The 17,989-nt window shown below is 40.1% G+C and overlaps 1 protein-coding gene and 1 long non-coding RNA gene across 2 annotated transcripts in view; one reads left to right on the top strand and one right to left on the bottom strand.

Moving 5' to 3' along the window:
• The window catches only part of LOC136853386 (putative neural-cadherin 2), a 451,957-nt gene that overhangs the window by 429,460 nt on the left and 4,508 nt on the right, over window positions 1-17,989 (top strand). Inside the window, exons 19-30 of the mRNA XM_067128834.1 lie at window positions 882-1,050; window positions 2,004-2,327; window positions 5,408-5,626; window positions 7,165-7,337; window positions 9,012-9,366; window positions 10,449-10,694; window positions 11,135-11,482; window positions 11,816-12,149; window positions 13,149-13,338; window positions 14,168-14,400; window positions 16,448-16,753; window positions 17,479-17,670. Coding sequence (XP_066984935.1) covers window positions 882-1,050; window positions 2,004-2,327; window positions 5,408-5,626; window positions 7,165-7,337; window positions 9,012-9,366; window positions 10,449-10,694; window positions 11,135-11,482; window positions 11,816-12,149; window positions 13,149-13,338; window positions 14,168-14,400; window positions 16,448-16,753; window positions 17,479-17,670 — 3,089 coding nt within the window. The remainder of the gene's footprint in view (window positions 1-881; window positions 1,051-2,003; window positions 2,328-5,407; window positions 5,627-7,164; window positions 7,338-9,011; window positions 9,367-10,448; window positions 10,695-11,134; window positions 11,483-11,815; window positions 12,150-13,148; window positions 13,339-14,167; window positions 14,401-16,447; window positions 16,754-17,478; window positions 17,671-17,989) is intronic.
• Window positions 16,446-17,989, bottom strand: part of LOC136853387 (uncharacterized) — a 108,437-nt gene continuing 106,893 nt past the window's right edge. Inside the window, exons 6-7 of the long non-coding RNA XR_010857442.1 lie at window positions 17,466-17,606; window positions 16,446-16,735 (exon numbers count right to left, since the gene is read on the bottom strand). This is a non-coding gene — a long non-coding RNA (uncharacterized lncRNA). The remainder of the gene's footprint in view (window positions 16,736-17,465; window positions 17,607-17,989) is intronic.

Genomic DNA, 17,989 nt, shown 5'->3' on the forward strand with positions numbered 1-17,989 from the left:
TTGTTTTGGAAGTTACTGGGCAGAGTATTGTATTTTTTAAAACTCCTTTTCAAACGTATCAATCCGGATATCTAGTCGAGTTGTATTAAATATTGGAAACATTAAAATGCAGTTCGGGTGTCAACCGAAATAGTAACCTGGGCACGGCGTATCCATAAGCTGGCGTTGCAATTCTGATGGCCAACTATCTATGGGGTGTTGCGGGAAGTAACATCCGTTGAGGTGAAAGAGATTTTGAAGGAAATTTAGTACTGGGTATTTTTTGCATGTTTGACCATTTTTCATGTTGAATATTGTAGAGGGGCTGAAACGGGCAGAATAATAATAATAATAATAATAATAATAATAATAATAATAATAATAATAATAATAATAATAATGGACTGTGCAGCACCTTGTCACCCAAAAGTAACATCGTTTCTGTGGCAGGCAGAGCACACAAACCAACTTAAAGAGATCTCTCCGTAGGGGGGTTAGTGCCGTCAGTGCACCCCACGCGGTGCACTGTAGTCATTACTGAAGGCTCTTTACAGCGTCCCTTCGGCCCCTAGCTGCAACCCTTTTCATTCCTTTTACTGTACCTCTTTTCATATTCTCTTTCTTCCATCTTACTTTCCACCCTCTCCTAACAATTGTTTCAGAGTACAACTGCGAAATTGTCCTCCTGTTACGCCTTTCAGACCTTTTTATTCTCAGTTTCCCTTCTAGCACTGAGTGACCTTATAGGTCCCCAGAGTTAGGCCTTTGGCCTAAATTCTAAATTCTGTTCTATTCTTAGGAATATTCTTTGCTACTATTACCCAGAACACGTAATTATTATTATTAATGAATGATATATTGTAATGATTAAGAATATTCCTCCATTATACTTTCTGGAACAGGTACCTGCTGCACTTTGCGGTGAGTGACCGAGTGTGGAGTCAGGTGGGCGTTGCTGCCAACGTCACTGTGGTGGTCAGGACCCTGACCCACGATGCCCTGACCCACGCTGCCCCAGTCATCCTGACCCCTATTACTCCAGCCGACTTGACCAGGGGTTGGACGCCCACGGTGAGTAACGCTGGAGGTCTTTTAGTTTTGTGTTCCTGACGAATCAGTTTTTGCCTATCTTGAATTTTTTTTTCTTTCCTGAACACTTTTGTTTTCGTCCCAAATCGGACGAATTGTTGACAAAGTGACCATCATGAGAAGTGCGCAAAGTTAAAAAATAAAATAAAATCTCAGAATCTTTTTATTAGACAAGAGGCACAGTGTTTTAACCTCATTTTGACGATATTTTCCACGAAAGTACAGATACTTTTCTATGCATGTGTGACCTTATAAAAAAATATCAAACCTTTGGAACTTTTATACTTAACTTTTATCTTTCATGAGAGTCAGTATGTCAGATGACTGACAACATAATCTTGTCCAAAACACTGTATTTCCCTTGATACCTAGTGAAGTCAGATCGGTTAGGATAAAAAGCTTAAAGGTCAGAGGTCAAATAAGAATCTGGGTTATATTTAGTGTCAGTTTGTGCACTTAACAGTTTGTTAGCAGGAACACTTACACATTTTATATATATATATATATATATATATATATATATATATATATATATATATATATATATATATATATATATGTGTGTGTGTGTGTGTGTGTGTGTGTATATATATATATATATATATATATATATATATATATATATATATATATATATATATATATATATATATATATATATAATTATATAATTATACACACACACATATATATATATATATAAAATGTGTAAGTGTTCCTATAATTACATATATATAATAAAAATATATATATATATATATATAAATGTTTTTATATTTTTATATATTTAAAGCTTTCACAGTCATTCCACCAAATAGATTTGATTTTGTGACTATTATTTTAGGGAGAAGGGGCCTGCTCATGTTACTACTGACTCTTATCATGATCATCATCGTTGATAATACTTTGTCATTCCTCCTTTTATCCCACGCAAGACTGGAGGAGGCGGCCTCGGAAAACTCCTGAAGGCAGTAGAAGACATCGTGTCAGAAGGCCTCCCCTACAAAGTGGAAGTTGTCAGCGTTTACGGGAATTATGGTCTTCCAGGGATTGCCTCGACCCTCCCCGTCACGTCTCCAGGAACTGAATCGTCCTCACCCAGTCACCCACAAGAAGGGGGACAGCCAGTTGGGACTGGCTCATCCAGTGAGCATCCAGCGCCAACCGCCTGCGTCTGGGTGAGCGTGAAGGATGACGACAAGGATGCTTTTGTGGATCCTGTTAAGCTACAGGGCTTGTTGTCTCTCCACAGGGATAAGGTAGAGAGATTGTTAGTCTTTTCTCGTCGCGGAGGTTGTTATATTGTGAAATCCCTCCCACCCCCGCGCCTACCCCCTCCCAAAAATAAATTTCACTCAAGCCAGTTTCCATGAAAGACCACGTACATCAAACATATTATCGTCGTAAAGTAGATAATTGAGGAAAAGTGAAGGTATGGTCTTCCAAAAGAACATTCTTAAGGAGAAATAAAAACATCTGACCTTGTATTTACTGTAAGATTAAGCCATTGACCTTTCGTTTTAGTTTTCTGTAAAAGAAAACTATTGCGCCGGCTTTGTCTGTCCGTCCGCACTCTTTCTGTCCGCCCTCAGATCTTAAAAACTACTGAGGCTAGAGGGCTGGAAATTGGTACGTTTATCATCCACCCTCTAATCATAAGACATACCAAATTGCAGCCCTCTAGCCTCCTCAGTAGTTTTTATTTTATTTAAGGTTAAAGTTAGCCATGGATCATGCGTCTGGCAGCGCTTTCCGGAGGCGTGCGACGCTCCCTCACTACCGCATCTGGGGAGCAAGTGAAACGCTACCGGTCGTAGCTGATAGTTATATACAGCATTATATATTTATACGTTGTACAGAAAACTCGATTGCGCAGAAGAAAAACTTCGGCGCATTTTTTGCCTGTTTTATTCTAATTTATTATTATATATATATATATATATATATATATATATATATATATATATATATATATATTTATATATATATATATATATATATATATATATATATATATATATATATATATATATATATATGATTGCCTTGTATGTAAGTAGATTTCGTAAGGGGTAATGCCGTTAGTGCACCTCATGCAGTGCACTGAAGGCATTACTTAGGGTTCTTTGCTGTGATTCATTTTACTATATCTGTTCAAAGTCTTTCTTCCATCTTTCTTTCCACTGTCTACTAACAATTATTTCGTATTACAAGTGCGAGGTTTTCCTTCTGTTACATCTGTCAAACCTTTTTGCTGTCAAGTTTCCGTTTCAGCGCCGAATGACCTCATAGGTTCCAGCGCTTGGCCTTTGGCCTAAATTCTATATTCTGTTCTGTACCCAAGTAGAAGCGTACAAACTGAGACCATTAAGCTTAATGGCCCCATTTTATTTTTGTCTTCGCGCGATGATCCTTTGCTAAATCCAAAAAGGTTTTCTTTGTCAAAACTAAGTTTGTTCCTAGAGGAATCCCCTACATGTACACAACAGCTCTGCAGTACAGAGTTCTCTCTCTCTCTCTCTCTCTCTCTCTCTCTCTCTCTCTCTCTCTCTCTCTCTCTCTCTCTCTCATAATTTCACGGACTTAAATTAAGAGAGAAAAAGGAAGCTTGAACGTACTTGCCTTTACACACAAACATCCTCTGTCTCTCTCTCGTTCCTCTTAAATGGAATTCTTTTTTTAAGCTCCCGTAGGCGGGGGGGGGGGTTAGTGCCGTCAGTGTACCTCACGTGGTACACTATAGGCGTTACTTAAGGCTTTTTGCAGCGTGCCTTCGGCCTCTAGCTGCAATCTTTCATTCCTTTTACTGTACTTTTCTTCATATTCTCTTTTTTTTTTTTTTCATCTGACTTTCCACTCTCCCCTATCAGTTGTTTCACAGTACAACTGAGATGTTTTCCTCCTGTCACACATTTCAAACCACCTTACTGTCAATTTCCCTTTCAGCGCTGAATGACCTCATAGGTTCCAGTGCTTGGCCCTTGGCCTCAAATCTATATTCCAGTTCGTTTATAAGCCGCATAAACTATTTCCAGTGACTTTCGAAATGAGACTCCTTAACTGGAGAGTAGCCACTTTAGCACGCACATTGTACCTTAGTCACGCTCAGAGAAGATCTTGATCACGCGCTAATAAATTTCCAAGGACTTTACCGAAAGCGGAAACGTCATTAAAATTTTATCTCTTCTGAAGAGAGCTTTTGAAACATATTCAAGTATGACTGATTTCTGTTGCCTTGTATTTTCACTTTTTAAAACGGGTAGTTTCTTCGACGCAATCGAGTTTTCTGCACAGCCGCTACGGCGTATAATCAAGGCCACCGACAATAGATCTATCTTTCGGTGGTCTCGGTATAGTGCTGTAAAGGCCGCGGCCCATGAAACTTTAACCAAGGCCCGGTTATAGCTAAATTTAACCTTAAGTAAAATAAAAACTACTGAGGCTAGAGGGCTGCAATTTGGTATGTTTGATGATTGGATGGTGGATGATCAACACACCAATTTTCAGCCCTCTAGCCTTGGTAGCTTGTAAGAAATGAGGGCAGACGGACAAAGCCGGCACAATAGTTTTCTTTTACAGAAAACTAAAAAGTACATTAAGTTGCTGAGCCTCTGTTAAATTCGTTGACCGTACTAAAGGTAGAGAGCCTGACATCTTGCATGAACTAGTTATTTTTGACGAAGCCAATAAGAATAATTTAATGATAATTGTTACCTGAGCGTACTAATAAATACATACATGTACACTGTCTCCGTAGGTGGGTATTGCTGTCAGTGCACCTCATGTAGGCATTACTTCGGGTTCTTTGCAGCGTCCCTTCGGCCCCTAGCTGCAACCCCTTTCGTTCCTTTTATTCTATCTCCGTTCGTATTATCTTCCAACTTACTCCCCCCCCAAACAATTGTTTCATATTGTTTCATATTGCAACTGCTTTGAGGTTTTCCTCCTGTTGCACCTTCCAAACTTTTACTGTCAATTTCCGTTACAGCGCTGGGCCTTTGGCCTAAAATCTATATTCTGTTTTATTCTGTACTTTTCCATTTACCGTGTGCATCACATGCTAAGAATTTTACATTTATTAATGTCAAAGTAATCTTTTGGGGTGTGTTGGGTAATGGAAAGTGGATTCGATTTAACAAAAAATAATCACAGCATCTCTAGCTTAATTATTTGAAACTAATAATATATATATATATATATATATATATATATATATATATATATATATATATATATATATACACACACACACAGTACAAATATGGTAACTAAATAAATAAAAGGAATAAGTACAATGCAGTATAAGCCAACTAACGTGACTTTCTCTTCCCAACAAAAGCTGGAGGAAGCCACAGGCCTCTCCGTGTCCCTGAAGGACCCGCCCCCTGTCTTCGGTAAGAGAGGACCCTCTGTCCAGCAGGTTCTTAAGGACCCCGTGAGTGGAGGACCTCCCCCGCACCTCGAAGGACCAGAGGACTCGGCTCTGTCCACTCTGAAGTTGTCCTACGAAGAGGGGGCTTCTGTAACCTCTCTGGCTTCAACGGCACTTCCTCTACAGGTATTTTAGTTTATCTTTCTATATTTATTATTATTATTATAAATTCTTTAAGCTTCCAAAGAATGTTGGTTTCAACCTCCCACCGCAGCAGTAACTGATCATGATACAGAGACAGCGATTTTTCATCGCCCCGGGGCGAGACGCGAACCGGCGACATCTGAGTGGCATACCACGACACTAACCAATATACCGGCGGAACATTTGTATTGTATTTTTCTTTTAAATTTCGGCGATCATTGCATGTAAATATATTTTATCTTTATTCTCAAAAAACTTTTAATGTTTTTCTCTTAAACTCAAAGTTAATTTGATAGCATAGGTATTTTTAGTGACTACTAAGAAACCATAGTGTTATGTTCGTGTTGGCAAGAGGTTCCTAATTTGAAACGTCATAATATTTAGGAACTGAAAATCTTGAACCTTGAGTACGCTTACAACTCTGTCAATATGCATGACATTTCTCTCTCATATTTTTTGATAACTCAAAAATGCCTGTCGATTAGAAGAGTTATCTTATTTATTTATGGCGAATGTTTTGCATAGACAGTTTCTTACTGAAAGGAACGAGTTTTTTGGGGGGTCTAAAGCGAAAAAACAAGACAAAAAATGTCAAACTTATTCAAAGCTTCAATGTTCGTGATCAGGACATAAAGAAATCTGAACCCCAGAAATATAATATGGAGACTCTGGTGCAGCAACATGAGGCCTGCCATTTTGAATATTGTATAGTGTAAATTTATTTTGTATGTGAAAGGATTTTTATATATATATATATATATATATATATATATATATATATATATATATATATATATATATATATATATACATCTTTATGCATATATATATATATATATATATATATATTTTTAACTGGAATTTTTAGCGACATAGTTATGGTATACGGCTTAGTGGAAGGTCTGTAGTACGAAGGAAAATTAATAATTCCTCATAAAAGAAAATGTTTCATCAGGTATTATCTGAAAATCACTTAATATTTCCGAGACGTCTGTTACAGAGATGTCATTTGAGGCAACACTTAGATCTTGAAAGAAAACATTTGTAGTAAGTGACTGACAAACCATTTTACACGCATCTATTTTTAGTTTTCTGTAAAAGAAAACTATTGCGATGGCTATGTGTCTGTCCGTCCGCACTTTTTCTGTCCGCCCTCAGATCTTAAAAACTACTGAGGCTAGAGGGCTTCAAATTGGTAAGTTGATCATCCATCCGCCAATGATCAAGTACACCAAATTGCAGCCCTCTAGCCTCGGTAGTTTTTATTTTATTTAAGGTTAAGGTTAGCTGTGGATCGTTCGTCTGGCAGACATTTACTTGACCGCATGTGGGGAGCAAATGAGTGCTGGCTGGTCGTACCTGATAGTTGTATACAGCATTCATTATACGTTGTACAGAAAACTCGATTGCGCCGAAGATTCTTCGGCACAATTTTTACTTATTTTCTTTAAGTATTCCTCCGTTGTTTGTGCTTTGTTCTCGAAGCGACGAGGGAGTCCATGAAGCCCTTTTCTCTCCAGGTTGTGGATACGAACATGACCTCGTTGGTGACTCCTCTGCTCATTCGAACCCGCGAGTGTGTCTCCCAGGAAAGCCCGAGGGGCCGCGGCTACGCTCCTTACGACTCTGACACTTGCGCTCCTTCCACTTGCCTCAATGGAGGCAGGTGCCTCAGATCTCCTTCGGGAAGCAGGTGAGTGCATTGTGCTGAAGTCTTGAAAATTTGAGGTTTATCTTGGATCTTGTGCCAGTAGAGAGAGAGGGGGGGGGGAGGTGTTTGTGGGTTTGAGAGAGAGGGGGTTGCTTTGTGAGTTTGAGAGAGAGAGGGAGGGGTGTGGTTTGTGGGTTTGAGATAGAGAGAGAGAGAGAGAGGGCTATTTGTGGGTTTGAGAGAGAGGGGGGCGGCCGGTTTGTGGGTTGAGAGAGAGAGAGAGAGAGGTTTGTGGGTTTGAAAGAGAGAGAATGAGTTTCGTGGGTTTGAGAGAGAGAGAGAGAGAGAGAGAGAGGTTTGTGGGTTTGAGAGAGAGAGAGGTTTGTGGGTTCGAGAGAGAGAAAGATGGGTGTTTGTGGGTTCGAGATAGAGAAAGAGGGGTGTTTGTGGGTTTGAGCGAGAGAGAGGTTTATGGGTCTGAGAGAGAGAGAGAGAGAGAGAAGTTTGTGGGTCTGAGAGAGAGAGAGAGAGAGAGAGAGAGAGAGAGAGAGAGGTTTGTGGGTCTGAGAGAGAGAGAGAGGTTTGTGGGTCTGAGAGAGAGAAAGAGGGGTGTTTGTGGGTTTGAAAGAGAGAGAGGTAGGTAGGTTTGTGGGTTTGTTTTTTTCTTTATATATATATATATATAATGAATGCTATGTTCATAATGTATGTGCAGTTGATGTATCCCAGAGGTATCGTAAGCTGTGGGGAATCATTTATCATTATTTATCGAGAACGAACAAACAGGTATATCAAATTTCTACCTCTTCCTTTACTCGTGTACTTTTTAGTTTACCTTTTATTTTTATATCCCTTTCTTATATATTAAGAATAGTAGGTAGCACATTGTTTACCTTGGCAAATTTTACTCTAAAGAGAAAACAAAAAATTCTCATTAATTATAAATGTAACAATTTGGTATGAGTTGCTGTAACTGCTGTAGGAAGGAAAGATCTGTCGTGTGAAATATAAAAAAAATTGACATTTTTGTGTTTATTGCATAAACATTGCAAGATAGAGGACATTGTAATGAAGTACTTTTGCATATGCATAAAGTTTATATTGAAAAGACACTTTTCTTAACGTAAATTATATTTGTTAGGAAAGCTTTGATTATTAAGACTATAAACAGCAATTCTTCATGTATCCGTAACCGTTAACTATTTTCACAAATTAGTGTAACCTTTAACTATTTTCACAAATGAGTGTAACCTCGTCCGGAGGTTTTATTTAAAGGGTCTAATTCACCATGTGAAAGAAGTGATGGATATTCAGTTGGATAGAAGTCACATGGAATTCTCCTGCGCAGGATTTTTAAAAAATCAAAATTAGTATAAATGGATGTAATAAATGTGTTGTCTGGGCTTTTAGAGAATATAGATTAATCTTACTTCCATTTAATCTCTTTTGCCTTAATAAGGGGAGAAAGACAATTTTGAAGCAATGGGTTATCATACGTTTATGAATTAGTTTTTTAAGTTACTTTGCGTCTCAGTGTTCCAGTAAGGATTGAGGAGAAATTGAGAAAATTTTTGTAGGGCTTTCGACCACCGGGCTAAGAGATGACAGGAGAAAATTATATACGTTTATATTCATCAAAAATTATTAACTCAACTTATCGTGACAACAATAGACTTGTGCCTAAATTTCCTGTATTTCCTCGGACGTACATGCCAGGTGCGTCTGTCCAGGAGGTTCCTGGGGTCCCCAGTGCAAGATCCTTGCCAGGACCTTCCGTGGATCCAGTTGGGTGTGGCTGAAACCTCTGCCTCCGTGCCTGCCAACAACGCTGTCCCTTCGTGTCCTGACGCGCAGACCTCACGGATTGCTCCTCTATTCCGGCCCCCTCGCCCCACAGTCGCAGCTTTTCGGGTCCTCAGGAAGTCTTCCCTCGCCCATGTTAGCTCTGCAGGTGGTCGAGAGCAAGCCCCAGCTCCTTGTCGAAGGGATTGGCAGGTCTTTCGTCCTGAGAGTCAATGCTTCTGTCACAGACGGCGAGTGGCACACCATCCACCTCCACTTGCATTCACAGGTTTGTTGGAGATCTATCGCTTGCAGGAGGTTAAAAGAGACCATGCGCTTAATTAGAACGTCTTCCTTCAAGTACCTGAGTGGAAGCCTCTTCATGACTGGTGTGAGACGCGGTGCGCTCCTGAAAGTTAAAGCGTGAACGTTGAATGTAATGCTTTAGCTAGCACTTTGTGGAAACAAAATTAGTTTTGATATAAAAATTCATATTTTTAATAATTTCATAATGTTAATCCAGGCAGTTAATTATGCACACAGTAGTAGTTAGTCTGTTGTGGATCGTAGCTCTGCCAGAGAGAGAGAGAGAGAGAAACTAGACGTGGGCGTTGCCCTTTTCATTGAAAGAGTCAACTGTCACTTGGTCACTTGGCACTTTACAAACAAAAAGAGCTGGCTAGCTTCAATGTATTTTATGAAAGGAAACATTACGAACGAGGTATTTGCAGAAATAAAAGGATTCTTATGCTTAACTTTAATATTGCTTTCCTGAATTCTGTAGAATAGTGAAAATTTTAAACCGCATTAAGAAAGATAGTGAAACTTACAATATGATGAAATAAGTATGAGTCGGTTCATTTTGTGATTACGTGATGAAAGTTTTTTTTATTTTTGGTTCATTTTGCTGTCTTAAGAATATGATAACTTGAAAACAGTCGTAGAAACACAACAAATACTAAGTGTATTTAGCTAAATGCAGGGGGATACTACCCCCGTACTGGGGTAGTGCCGTCAGTGCACCTCACGGGGTGCACTGTAGGCATTACTAAAGGTTCTTTGCAGCATCCCTTCGGCCCCTAGCTGCAACTTCTTTCATTCCTTTTACTGTACCTCCATTCATATCTCTCTTCCATTGTGCTGTCCACCCTCTCCTAACAATTATTTCATAGTGCAAGCTGCGAGGCTTTCCTCCTGTTACACCTTTCAGACCTACCTACTCTCATTTTCGTTTCCAGGGCTGAATGACCATATAGGTCCCAGTGTTTGGCCTTTAACCTAAACTCACTAGTCCAGTCCAGGGGGATACTGATGTTAACTTTAAATGGAGAATATTCCCTGCAATATCTTGTGCCGCGTTCTTGCTCTCAGGGAGTGGTCTTGATGGTGGACTTTTGTGGTCTGGGATGGGACGAGAAGGCAAGCGACGACTCCCATTGCGCTGCTAGGAAGTCCTGGGGCCTTCCTGAAGGTCTGAGAGCGTGGGAGGTACTGGGTCCTCTGCAGGTAGGGGGTCTGGCTCAGGGCCCACAACGACCAAAGGATTATGGGTGGAGCCGAGCTCCTACGCCCTACTCACTGGATGGGTGTCTTTCAGAGTTGAACATTAATGGTCAGGTGAGGTTATTTATAACGTTATCCACATTACAGTTTAGTGCAGATATAGAAAAATTGCAGAGAGCATTGTAATGGGGTATGGGTAATAAACTAATGATTTTCTTTGTCCAAAATACAATAAAAAATCTGTTTACATTTTTCTTTTTTTGTGTAAAATATGAACAAATAAAAAAATGAGACATTGGCAACAATTATTGATAAACTATAGAAATTTGTTATTAATGAATACAGTTATTAGAGTCTTTTGCCAAAATATATTAAAAAACAGTAACGATTTAAGAAAGGGTAAGTATGTACATGTGTGCGTATGTGCGCTGCCGCATGCGTGCTTGTGTGCATGCATTTATGCCCAACCGATGTACCACGATAAAATCGCTTATGTCGGTAACATGCCCCAGGAGTGATGAAAGTGAAATGACAGTCTTGCAGCTTTATTGCAGTTAATGGACCTGGGCGAGCCAGCATGCAGCAAAGACAGCACACTTGGCTGTCAGCCGCAAGAAACAGCATGTCCAGGTGGCCCAGGAACGTGTGGCATCAGAGGTGCCTGTTCAGGCGGCCTGAATCACCCCGAGTGCCACTGTGACCCTGGATGGACGGGGGTCAGTTGTGATACCCCAACCGTCCCAGCCACTTTGGGTTCGAGGTCGTACATGAAGCTGGCTTTGTCCTTCACTCCTTCGCCGAGGGTCGTGAGCGTCCAGCTGAGGGTCAGGACACTTGCAGAGCCCACGGGGATGCTGGTTCATCTCGCAGCTCAGCACACGCAGCATTCTTTCACTGTTCACGTACGTTTCAGATTGGCCAGGTCTCTGTCGTCTGTAGTATAAGAAGAGACTTCAAAATCCTAGCAAAAACTAGCTGTCAAAACTTCATACCTCATCTTCTTGAGTGTCTTCCCCCTTGCCAATACAGTATTTATTAAGCTTATGTCACCTATACTATAATAAAGAGTATGAAATCGGAGAAATGATATCAAAATATCATTTTTTAACGTTTCATACACTACCTTCGTCAGTGTCTTCCCCATTATCAATATGGTATCTGGTGAAATTGTCCTGTTCGACCAAAGATTATTCAGTTCTTATTACCTTATGAATCCTTTTGTCATCCATCCTTAGCTACGAGCCGGGGTGGCCTGCGCATCAGTGTCCGGTGCAGGTTGGGCTGCCAGGGTCGTGTGCGTCGAGGGCAGGCCCTTAGGAGACGGCCACTGGCACACCATCAGGGCAGAGAGACACGGGCATAATCTCCTCATCAGCGTAGACGGAGGAGACGAATGGCGGGTCAATAAATCGATCCCGTCCCTCACGGACGGGAAATCTAGCCCCCAGGAGGAAATGGGTGGCCCTCCAATGCCTTTGGAGATCGACAAGCATGACGGAGTGACGGTGGGCGGGCTTCCCGAGTTCCTGGGCGTCAAACTCGTGACTGTTGGAGATGACTTGCAGGAGGGTGAGTCAGTGGGGAAAATTTAAGTTTCGGAATTTTTAGTTTCAGCTTTTTAATTTCGCGCTTTCTCTTTTCTAAAATAATGTTTTTAGTTTGTTCTAGTGTAAATTTGGTTGAGTAAGTGGAGTTACTGACTGAATATGAATGATAGATGGTCCGGCTGGATAACTGAATATTTTTGTGATAGAAAATTTAAACTCCGGAATTTTTAGTTTCTGCTTTTGGATTTTTTTTTTTTTTTTTTTTTGTAGATTGTAGATTTGGTTTTTTGACGAAGATACTAGTACGTTGCCCTTTTATTTTCATTACAAAATACCTAGTAAAAAATTTAAAATTACCGTATTTCAATACAAACAAGCATACAAATTCATAAAACTTTACTTAGTTTTGATGGCATAGCGTTCAGCAAACACGCAAATCGGTTGATACATTGTACTTTTATGTGTATGCCCAACTATGTATTTCCTTTATTGATTTTGCTTGTAATTTTCGTGGGTTTTTTTTCTAGTTTATCTGTCAGTGGATTCCTTTTGTGTTCATGAATCCAAAATCCATATTTTTGAATCATTTTCCTTGTTCGCTGTGCTCGTATTTTGTATTATTTTTTTAAATGATGTCGAAATCAGCAGATTCTTGAGTGTACATTATTGCAAAATTCATTGTTAAAGTGTAGTCCCGTCAGTGCACCTCACGCGTTGCACTGTAGGCATTACTTAAGGTTCTTTGCAGCATCCCTTCGGCCCCTAGCTGCAACCCTTTTCACTCCTTTTACTGTACCTCCGTTCACATTCTCTTCCTTTCGTCTTACTTTCCACCCTCTCTTAACAATTGTTTCATAGTGCAACTGCGAGGCCTTCCTCCTGTCACACCTTGTAAAACCTCCTTTACTCAGTTTCTCTTTTAGAGCTGAATGACCTCATAGATCCTAGCGCTCGGCCTTTGGCTTAAGTTGTATATTCTACTCCATTCCAAAATGCATATATTTTCGTAATTTGTCCCCAGCATGCATAGACGACCTGAGAGTGTCAGATCGCCAGCTGCCCCTTCCTCCCGCAGTCAACGGCAGCGCCTGGGGCCAAGTGACCACCTTAGATGGGTTCATCAAGGGCTGCAACCCTCCCCCGTCTTGCGTGAACACGACCTGTGATCCTCCACTGTCCTGCCACGCCTCCTGGACGCAGCCTTCTTGCAGGTTAGCTGGTGATTCTTGTGTTCTCCGTCAGATCATTTTTGGCGCAGTGTGTCTAAGTTGTTAGTCGTGCTGCTTGGGAGTTTTTTGTGTAGGTGTATGAATTGGGTAGTTGATCGTACACATACACAAAACCTAGTTCTTTACATAGCTTGCGAACGCGAACTATGTAAAAGAAATCAGGTTTGTTTGTTAGGTAAAAATACAAATTATTTTAGAAATTTCCTATTTTTGACATTTCTGGGCGAGGTTCATCCACGATTCAATGAGGAAGTTTGAATGGGGCAACGGTCAGTAATTCCCTTTTTTTTTTATTGTCATGGGAAACTGCACCAGTCATTGTTAGATGAAACGGCTGTATTAATAGATAGATAGGTAGATAGATAATGAATTTTTCCACATAATAAATATGCAAAATTCTTAAGATGTTAGCTTAAGCATACTTCTTTATAAAACAAGTTAACTGCATAGAATACCCTTTGTTAGAATAATGTTTTTAAATGTTACAGAATATTAATTTCGGTCAACGTAAACCACTAGAACCCCTTGGGCAGTAAATAAAAACATCCAGGAACTTGAAATTTAAAAAGTACTTCCAAGACTCGAAACCGCTGTCCTTGTCTAGGCAGATATCCAGACTTTTTCGCGCATTATTTTTCAGCTGCGGTTCATATTTTAGAATATTTATTTCAGTCAAATTGAAACACAAGAAGCCCCCCGGCAATAAAGACAAAACCGTCGTGAAACTTGAAATTTAAAAAGAACTTTCATGACTCGAAACAGCAGTCCTTGTCTAGGCAGATATCCAAACCTTTTCCCGCATATTTTCCAGCTGCGGTTCCGGGAGGCATCTGGTGGGATCTGCGTGTGAGGACATCAACGAGTGCCTGCTGGAGCCGTGCCTGCACGGAGGAACCTGCTACGACCAGAAGCCGGACTACTTTTGCCTTTGTGGCCCGAACCACATCGGCGACAACTGTGAGTGGACCAAAGTCTCGAGCGCCGGCCTTCCTCTGACCGAGCCGGCAGCCATAGCGGCCGTTGCGCTCTCTCTCCTCTTTTTAGGTGAGTCATTTGCCAATATTTTCCTCCCCTACTGGCCTCATAGCCTCTATTATTATTATTATTCAGAAGATGAACTCTCTTCCTATGGAACAAACCCGCAGGGGCCATTGGCTTGAAATTCAAGTTTGCCAATATTTTCCTCCCCTATTGGCCTCATAGCATCATCATTATCATTATTATTATTATTATTATTATTATTATTATTATTATTATTATTATTATTATTATTATTCAGAAGATGAACTCTGTTCCTGTGGAACAAACCCGCAGGGGCCATTGGCTTGAAATTCAAATTTGCCAATATTTTCCTCCCCTATTGGCCTCATAGCACTAATATTATTATTTTTATTATTATTATTATTATTATTCAGAAGATGAACTCTATTCATATGGAACAAGCCCGCAGGTGCCATTGACTTGAAATTCAACTTTCAGAGAATATGGTGCCCATTAGGAAGAAGCAAGAGGAGGTAAAGGGAAATACAGAAAGTACAGGTCTCGTTTATTTAAAAAGACAAAATAAATTAATAAATTAATTAATAAATTGAAAATGTACATGGCCTCGCCAGAGAGGGAATTATCCCTGTCGAGGGCTGTACATAAAACCAAACAAAGTGAAACATGTATCGAAACAAAGTGAAACGTATTAAAATGCAAAGAGAACAGTAATTAGGGTATTAAAGCATTGCATCGCTTGAACTTCTGAAGCTCCAGTTACGAGACATCCTCAGTAGGGAGACCGTTCCACAGTCCAACTTTGTGAGGAATAAAGGACCTCTGGAACTTAAGAGGTTCGACAGCGAGGAACATCACATCCTATCGATGATTCCCCGAGCGCTTTTATGGTACGACCCCCAACAACCGTTAGGAAGTGAATGTCCCCTTCAGATCCGACCCGTAGCCATTTCTTTTGTTAAATTATTTATCTTTTTTCCCATTCCCATCCCTCCCCCTTTCCAAAATTCGCCAACGACCACATCAGAGGACCGTATTTTTCTTGGTACTGACGTCTACTCTCGTTCGTTGTTTCTCTCGTCGGGAGGACTAGTGTTTTGAAGTCAGGCCTTGGACGAATTCTGGTTATTTATGTCAGTCCTTTTCTTGCTCGCTTTGCCCTTGTTTTTCACTTTTTTTCTCTATTTTTCTGCAAACCAGTCCCTACCTGGAAAACTGTGTGAAAATCTTGAGAATTGATTCTAGCGAATCATTGCCTTGTAGCTGGAGCTATTGTTGCGGTCTGAGTGAGGAGGGAAAATATCATTTTTCTTTCCGGGGAGATAGAAAGATTCTACCTTCGCTTTTTCGTCAGTCGTCTAGAAATTTGTCTCGTCTTCGCTCCTCTCTGTTCAGATGTGAATGATACTACCGCACCATATATATTACTTACGCATCAAATATTTAGTGCTATACTTCCGCAACAAATATAGCTATACTCTCGAACGCTGTGTTAATGTTTTTCACATATAGTAATTTAACTGAATAAAATTTATAAAAATACCTTCCTTAATGCACCTATAGAGAGAGAGACAGAATATTACATTTGCATATCGTGTTAGGGGTAACTACATAATATTGCCAATAACGGACATTCACTTGACTCGGGAAAAGAAAAATATTTTGCAGCCTTTGACTCTACTTGCAGTATAGGCCTGGGGTTTTCACTTCAAGTGTGTAAATAGTTCGAGCATTTATGAGCCTCCACGAATCGACAGGTTATTATGTATTTAAAAGAGAATTTATTGAGACAACCTCTCTCATTCAAGCTAGGTAACTCTCAATAGGTAAAATAGCAAAATGTAATTCTGCAGAAAGAGAAGAGCATAAGATTTACGAACACCAATCTCCATTATATGTTCTGGATCTCTCTCTCTCTCTCTCTCTCTCTCTCTCTCTCTCTCTCTCTCTCTCTCTCTCTCTCTCTCTCTCTCTCTCACACCACACACCCCTTTCAAGGTGATTGTGGTTCTTTTTTGATGGGTGGAAACAACACGAACAGTTCTCATTGCATTGTGTATTTACATGGCATGTTTCTTCTTTCGCCTCCCAGTTCTCATCGGAGTGTGCATCTTCTTAAGACACCATCGGCTACGAACATCCAGAGCTCTGGGTCGCCAGGAGACTGAAGGCAGCGAGGACAAGGACTCCATCATAGCCGTCAAAGTGGGATGCAAAGGATCGGTGATTCAGACTCTCGACCCAGAGAAGAAGAAGAGGAGGAAGAAGAAGGGAACGTTCCTCGGGCTGAGGGGCGGATGGAAGGACACGGAAAGGAAAGGGCCCGAGGACGAGTCTCATACCACCTTCCTAGAGCTGCTCAAACTCTCTCGGGCCAAACCTGCCAAGGAGACCAAAGGTCAGTTAGGAAGCAGGAAATTCTCATAGTCGTCGTTCTCTCTTATTTCTGTGGGTCTCCTGAATGAAAGAGCATGTGGTTTTTTTTTTTTTTTTTTTTCTGATTTTTTTAAGGGGGAGGGTGTTCTAGTAATTTTTTTTTTTAGTTCTAATGTGATTTTTTTTGAAGGGGCAAGTGTTTAGTCAATTTTTTTTAGTTTTAATGTGATTTCTTTTGGGGGGGGCAGGGTGTTCAATTTTTTTTTAGTTTTAATGTGATTTTTTTAGGGGGGGGGCAGTGTGTTCGTCAATTTCTTGTAGTTCAAATGTGATTGGGGGGAGAGTGTTCTAGTTTTTTTTAATGTGATTATTTTTAGGGGGAGTTCTAGTCATTGTTTTTTAGTTCTAATGTAATTTTTTAGGGGGGGAGGGTGTTCTAGTCAAATGTTGGCTTTCTAAATCGAGAAAATGAGCGAAAAAGTCTGTTTGAGATATACAGTAAGAAAATAAAAGGAAGGATACTACTATATGGTTGCTCAGGCGGAAAACATGGAAGTTTTCTTCAGTAAAACATTCTTTTTAGCAAACTACTATTCTTGTTGAGATATCGATATTTGAATCTTCACTACACTAGATCAATTTTCCATTTGTTACTCTCTGGATATGTTAGTTTATTTGTAATTAAATTTTACTGCTATGGGTATGAGCATCGCAAAAATCTAATCTGCACTTACTTACTTTTGGAAGGTCATGCTGTGAGCAGCAGTGGAGTTAGCGCTGCTGTCATCACTTCCGCTGGATTCAGTGGCAGTCAAGATATTGCACTGGTGGTACCTGCTGACCATCAGTATCGTCACCACTTACCAGGGGAAGACCTAAGAAATTATGCATATGAGGGCGATGGATCCTCTTCGGGATCTCTTGCCTCGACTATATCAGGTAGGTATGAAATTGACTTGTCATTTTAACACTGGTACATATAAATACACACACACACTGAAGCACACATGCAGTTCCTCTAGAAGCACTTTGGTATTTGTTTTCCACAGACATTTTTTTGTGATAGGGTGCCTATTTCCACCACTGTTCAGATACATACCATGTCATTCTATGCCCAACAAATTATCATGCAAAATCACTTATCACCTGAGATTTTAATGCATCTATGATGACTGTGTGTTGGCAGAAAGAAGTAAATGTTTTTATTTTAATCTTTGTGCTTTAAGGAGCAATCTATGTATTAAAATAGACATTTGTT

This window comes from Macrobrachium rosenbergii, chromosome 27 (assembly GCF_040412425.1).
Source record: "Macrobrachium rosenbergii isolate ZJJX-2024 chromosome 27, ASM4041242v1, whole genome shotgun sequence".
NCBI classification, from domain to species: domain Eukaryota; kingdom Metazoa; phylum Arthropoda; class Malacostraca; order Decapoda; family Palaemonidae; genus Macrobrachium; species Macrobrachium rosenbergii.